Raw genomic sequence first — 6649 nt, forward strand, 5'->3', positions numbered from 1 at the left:
ACTACGCTATTGCACGCTACGCTAAGAGTACGCAACTTCTCCGTCATAAATAAAGTAGATACAGTATAGCATGACCATACATGCAAACTCTCACGCATTGGGCGTGAGACTCACGCAATTGCCCCATGCCTCACGCATCGCACGCGCGTGTCACGCAATTGCCCCCTTTACCCAAGCAACCCTGTTTTTTGCCCCTATCTTCAAGTAGTAATCATATACTTACTACTAATAAACAACTATGTATAAACATATTTGTGGCATTCCCATCTATCAATAACCTCTACGACATGTGGTTTCCATATGGTGTTATATTATTTTTTGCTGTGGTGTTTTTATACGCTATAAAAATTTACCCCACTCCCATTTTCATTGTCCCCAAAATAGACTCTCAATCCTTTCCCCACTCCAAGGTTGGCAGGTCTGAGCATGACTTCTTACCATATCTAAAATGCAATGTTATGCACCTTATGAGTTTGACCTAAACTTTCAAACTTGGGCACATTCTTCCCATAGGAAAAAATTAAGGTAAAACCATTGTGGTAGAATGGAGGTAAAATAATAAGGTTACTAGTCGCTATAACTGTGATTCTTTAGTAAAAAAAATTAAATTCTAAAAATTGAAAAAAATATTATGTCGGTATTTTAGTTATTTCAGCACACCCTATCGAGTTTTATATATATTAGTTTAGTTAGAATTATTGTCTAAGTAGCATTTATTTTAGTCCAGGAAACAAGAGAAACAATACGTCCGTTTTTTAGTAAGCCAAAACGAAGAATGCCGAATGTGAGAAATGAACAAGTGTGTTGCCATCTATACAGGAAATACCTCCCTGAGCATGTGTATGTCATCACCATGGTAACAAGTAAATATATAAGTTTGTAAACTAAAAACTGTTACATCTCCTTTTCCATGGAAATATTAAAACAAACACAAAATCATTGGTAAGTACAATGGTATGAAATATGATGTGAACATGTAACAATGTCATTGGTTTGGACTACTAAGTTGGTTAGAACATCAGATAGTCAGCGTATCGGGAGGGGAGTTTTCTATTCCGGGGAGGCAGAACACGTCTAGGGGTTTGGTCAGAGACACTGCTATCAGAGGCTGGCTCAGATAATGGTAACGAACGTGGAGATTCTGGCGGGTTGTTGGGAATGGGTACAGTGTCGTTTGAGGCTGATAGAGAACTATCTTGAGCTGTTTTTCTTGCCTGGGTACAAAGATTCTCAGCCTGTTCTGGGAAATGGTCAGCCAGGGTATAACTCTGATTCTGCGGTGCAGGAAGCTGTGATACCCTTATGTCTTTACGGTTACGTCTTACGGTACAACTACCTGTCGATAAATGGTAGCTGCGATCCCCTGCTATGTCAATTATCCGTCTTGGTTTCCACTCACCTGACGCAGCTCTGAAATACACGGAATGTTCTGGTTCGAGGGGAGATTTCTCGCTACCTGCTTGTCTATCGTGATAATACTTATCAGAACTCTTCATACTACCCAACTTGTTTCTAACATGCTCCAAATCATAACTGTTGACTTTGTATCTCTCAGTAGATACTGGCATTGAATCTCTCAACAGCCTACCTTGAAGCAGCTCAGCCGGAGATGGTAGGCCATCACATACTGGTGTATTACGTATCGTTACCAAACCACCTAACCAATCGGTACCTTCATCTGCACACTTAGCCATCATTGATTTCACTGTACCAATAGTCCTCTCGGATTGACCATTACCTGATGGATGCAGAGGTAAACTTGTTTGATGAGATATTTTCAACTCAGTACAGAATCTCTTGAACTCATCACTGAGGACCGTTGTTCGATACAATAACATCTGCCTGACCGAAGTCAGCGAATATTTCTCTCAAGCACTTGATAACGACACCACTACTTGTACTCTTAGGCAAATGTTTCACTACAGGCCACTTTGACAAATAGTCAACTAATAGAAGATAATCACTTCCATTCAGATGAAACAAATCTACACCGATCATCTCAAATGGCGTGTTGGGAATAGGAAAAGGCATTAATGGCTCCTTCTTTTGACAGCCTTCCGACTTGAGGCATGCCTGACAAGACTGACATTTGTCCTCTATGCGACGCCTGAGACCAGGCCAGAACACAGACTGCATAGCTTTCTGTAGAGTCTTCGTGACCCCTTGATGAGCCATATGCAGCTGGTTCAACACATCATTCCTCAACTGTATAGGAATGACCAATCTCTCACCATAGAACAACAATCCATCCAGTTCACAGAGATGATTACGCAGATTCAAGAAAGCCAGACCACGAGCACCACACGACTTTTTGTGTGTGTGCTAGAGTATGTAAGGAATGTACCATTCCTTACATATTCTAGCACTACCTGCAACTCCTCATCCTGAGAAGTAGCGTTTTGATACTTGTCCATAACTCCATCACTACGAATTACAACAGAACACACAGATCTGAGAGGATCTACACCCAGGTCATCATAGCTGTTCGCGCCCTCTGGACATGATCGACTTAATGTGTCTGCCAGGACCATATATTGACCAGGCTTGTACAACAGCTTTATAGGATAGCCCAGCAGTTTTATCCGCATGGCAGCTAACCTTGGAGATAATTGATTGATATCCTTAGACATGAGACCAATCAGAGGGAGATGGTCAGTCTCAACAACCACTCGTTTCTGACCAAGGCAGTAATATTTGAATCTCTCACAAGCGAAGACCACTGCAAGCAACTCCTTCTCAATCTGACTATACCTTGATTGACATTCTGTCAGGGACTTGAGCAGCAAACTTGATGGGTTTACCATCTTCTAGTACTACAGAGCCGATACTGTGCGATGATGCATCAGTACTCAGGGTCACCTCGCCTCCTGAGTAATATGCCAGAGGAGGGGCATGTATAATCAGGCTCCTGAGCTTTTCAAATGCCTGAATGTGGGCCTCCTCCCAGATGAACTGCACATTCTTCTTACACAGATCTCGGAAAGGCTTAGCATGCTCACTCAGATTTGGAATGAACTTAGCAAGATAGTTAACAAAGCCAAGATACCTCTGAACACCTTGCTTATCAACCGGAGCAACCATATCCTTGATAGCCTCGACTTTTGAATGACTAGGTTTTACACCCTCAGCTGTTAACTCATGACCAAGATATGACACAGAGTCCTTACAAATCACAGTCTTATCAGGATTCAAAGTCAACCCAATCTTTCGACACCTCTGTAGGAATTGTCTCAGAAACTTGTCATGCAGCTCTTTCGATGGAGCGTAGATGACAACATCATCTACATAGACCTTCACGAATGGCATATCGGCGAAACTGTCAACCATTCTCTGGTGAAATATCTCTGTGGCGTTACAGATACCCATACCAAGTCTTACAAATCTGAACTTCCCAAATGGAGTGACAAAACTCAATAGCTCAGAGGACTACTCATCAAGCGGAATCTGATTGAACGAAGATTTGACATCTGTAGTGGTGAAATATTTCGAGCCATACATACTTGAAAATATCTCAGTGGTAGTCGGTATTGCACATTGAGCTCTTGCCAGTTGTGTATTCAAGTACTGCGGATCTAACACTAGCCGTAACTCACCATTAGGTTTATTCACCAGTACAAGTGGTAATAGCCACTCTGTTGGTGATATATCCTTTACTATCACGCCCTCACCTAGTAGTTTATCTAGCTCTCGTTTTAGTTGTTATTTGAGTCGGTGGGGTACAACACGAGGAGGTGCAGCCCTTGGTTTAGCATCATGTTTGAGTTCCAAAGTAACTGGTTCACCAACCTTTCCTAGACCAGTTAAAACATCAGAGAACTCGCCACCTAGCACTTCATTCACTTGGTCAACAACTTTACCATTAGACAACAATCCTAGATCTTTGATAGCCGGCATGCCCAATAATGTTTGATTATCATCATCGGTGACATAAAATTTGACCAGTGCAATTTTACCATCTTGTAGCTGCACATCTAGTTTTACTCTACCAACTACAGTGATCTCTTTGTTACCGTACCCAGTTAGCTTAGTATTGGTTCTAGTAACTTTCTTACCTCCTAGTTTAGTGAAGAGGGAAATGGCCATAGTACTAACTTGGGCACCAGTATCGACCTTTGTTCTCACTTCATGATCTAGAATGTTTACTGTCAGTAGCCACTTGTTCTCATGAAGGACACCATTAGTTCTGACATCAGCCATATCCAGTGTGTGCACGTTGAACGTCATGTCATCATCTGAGCTAACGTCACCATCACCGGCTTGTAGAAATGACACTCTCTGAGTTGTAGCATTACTTTTCTTCAGACCAGTACACTTTTTTTTTAAATGCCCTCGTAAGTGACAACCGTTACATGTCTTATTATAAGCAGGGCATCTACCTTTGACATGATCATAGCCACAGAATGAACAATCTGTGATCATGTGATTAGCTGCTGCATTATTCTGGCTTTGCGGTGTATAGTTTCTAGGCTTATATGAATTTGAGCCTACTGGTTGTACTGAACGAACACCATCTAGTTCAGCCTTTTGGTTCCTTGCGATTACTTCCTTAGTACGCATTTGCTGCTTTATCTGCTCAAGCGTTATGTCTGCACGTAACTGTAGCTCACGACTCAACTCCTTATCCTTCATACCTGCCAAAAGTTGAGTGCGTAACATATCCTGTCGGTGTCGATCATCCCAATTGCTACATTTTACAGCCAGTTCATGCACGTTCCTTATGAATTTCTCATTACTCTCATCAGGAAGTTGAACTCGAGAACCCAGCAGCACTGCGTAATGCAAGTGATTATCACGAGGAGTGAAGTAATTATCCAAAGCTTCTACAGTTCTATCAAACGACATACCACCTGCGTCCTCAGCTGCAATACCGGCATCTGGATTAGCCACACGGGGAGGGCGCACAGTCAGCTGACCATATATACTCTCTGCCTCCTTGCCCATACAGTACAGCAGCATGTCTACCTGACGCTGAGCATTCTTTTCATTCAGTCCAGAAGCACTGCGATATCTCAAAAATCTCCTCTTCCATTCCGGCCAGCTCTGCGGTGCAGAAAAATCCATCTCTTCCGGAGCAGACACCTTGAAGCCACCCATAATGTTGATGAATAAAACACCAAACCAGACTAACACCAAAAGTCACTCACAATTCAGCACAAACATGCTGAAAAACAACGGGCCTATTCAAACTCCAACAATCTCACTTCAAGTAGTATTCAGTCCAGCTATACATCCAACAATGCAATGTTCGTCGCCTACGACGCCATATCGAGTTTTATATATATTAGTTTAGTTAGAATTATTGTCCAAGTAGCATTTATTTTGGTCCAAGAAACAAGAGAAACAATACGTCCGTTTTTTAGTAAGCCAAAACGAAGAATGCCGGATGTGAGAAATGAACAAGTGTGTTGCCATCTATGCAGGAAATACCTCACTGAGCATGTGTATGTCATCACCATGGTAACAAGTAAATATATAAGTTTGTAAACTAAAAACTGTTACACACCCTAATTTTTATAGTTATTTGCTCATGGAAATTGTATCTGCATATTTTTTTTTGAAACCTACTGCCTCCATGGTACACCTAGAAATCTATAGAAATTTTTGTTATAGACTGAATAGCTACAAATAGTTGGTGACTAGCTGTGCTACTCAGCGTTGCCCGGGTAAAAGAAAAGCTTTTTTGGACAGAAAATTGATTTGTATTTAACATATAACAACATTTGCCTTTCAAACTTTCAAACTACATATCATGAGAAAAGCGTTTTGTCTTATAAACCATGGGAAGTAGTGAGAGTTGCTTGATATTAGCCTGGCACATTGCCAATGGAAAATTTCATTAAGCTAGTTAATAATGCCGGTAGGCACAGCATTGTTGTCCAGCTAGCTATTTTAATGATAGCTGTAGCTGGAAGGACAGACATACTTTCACATTTATATATATAGATGCGCGAAAACAGAATTTTTTGAGTCTTTCTTGACGTTTAGCTGTTTTTGATAAACGAAAGCTTTCACTGATCTATAGACTAAAACTGTGATTTGAAATATAATTAATATAATTTTAAGTATGAGTGAGTAGGGATTACTGTCATTGGCTAATTATGTAAAGGTAGTATTTGATAGCTGTTACATATTTCCGGTGTTTAACTAAATTTATCATGAATGATCATAGTGTTTATTGCCTTTTAGCCTGAATTAACTACATTCCACTGTACACTCTTATAGTTATTTGTAGCTGTTAGCATTTCGGGATGAATTCAGGTGAGCCTATATGAATCTGCTATCAGTAATACTTGTGATCTGGTGCCACTTGTGCATGGATGGGTCGGACCAGCGGCGATTAAACGGTCAACCCCCCCACGGTCGGGGAAGGCGAAATAAAAACCTTAGAGAACTAAAAACAACCTCTGTAAAAGTACTGTGCTATACCACTGATGCACCGCGGGATCATCTAGACTCTACAGGGTGAAGATAATCAAACTTATCTACCATTCAGCTGCTACAGGATGGGTATGTTAACAAGTATCAATGCTAGAAACCTTGTACTTCCAGTTGAAAGAGTGAATCTGGTTCCCTGAAAACCAGAAATACTTAAATACTCCAATGCAGAATTATGGAGAGAGAGCTATTTGGCATAGGACTATTCATTCCT

General features: G+C 41.0%; 1 protein-coding gene across 1 annotated transcript; it reads right to left on the reverse strand.

The window, feature by feature from the left end:
- Positions 1–3699: 3699 nt before the first annotated feature.
- Positions 3700–4956, reverse strand: LOC137404944 (uncharacterized). Its single transcript, XM_068091170.1, has one exon. The coding sequence runs from the start codon at positions 4954–4956 to the stop codon at positions 3700–3702; it is 1257 nt and encodes a 418-aa protein (XP_067947271.1).
- Positions 4957–6649: the final 1693 nt, after the last annotated feature.

Source organism: Watersipora subatra, chromosome 9 (assembly GCF_963576615.1).
Source record: "Watersipora subatra chromosome 9, tzWatSuba1.1, whole genome shotgun sequence".
NCBI classification, from domain to species: domain Eukaryota; kingdom Metazoa; phylum Bryozoa; class Gymnolaemata; order Cheilostomatida; family Watersiporidae; genus Watersipora; species Watersipora subatra.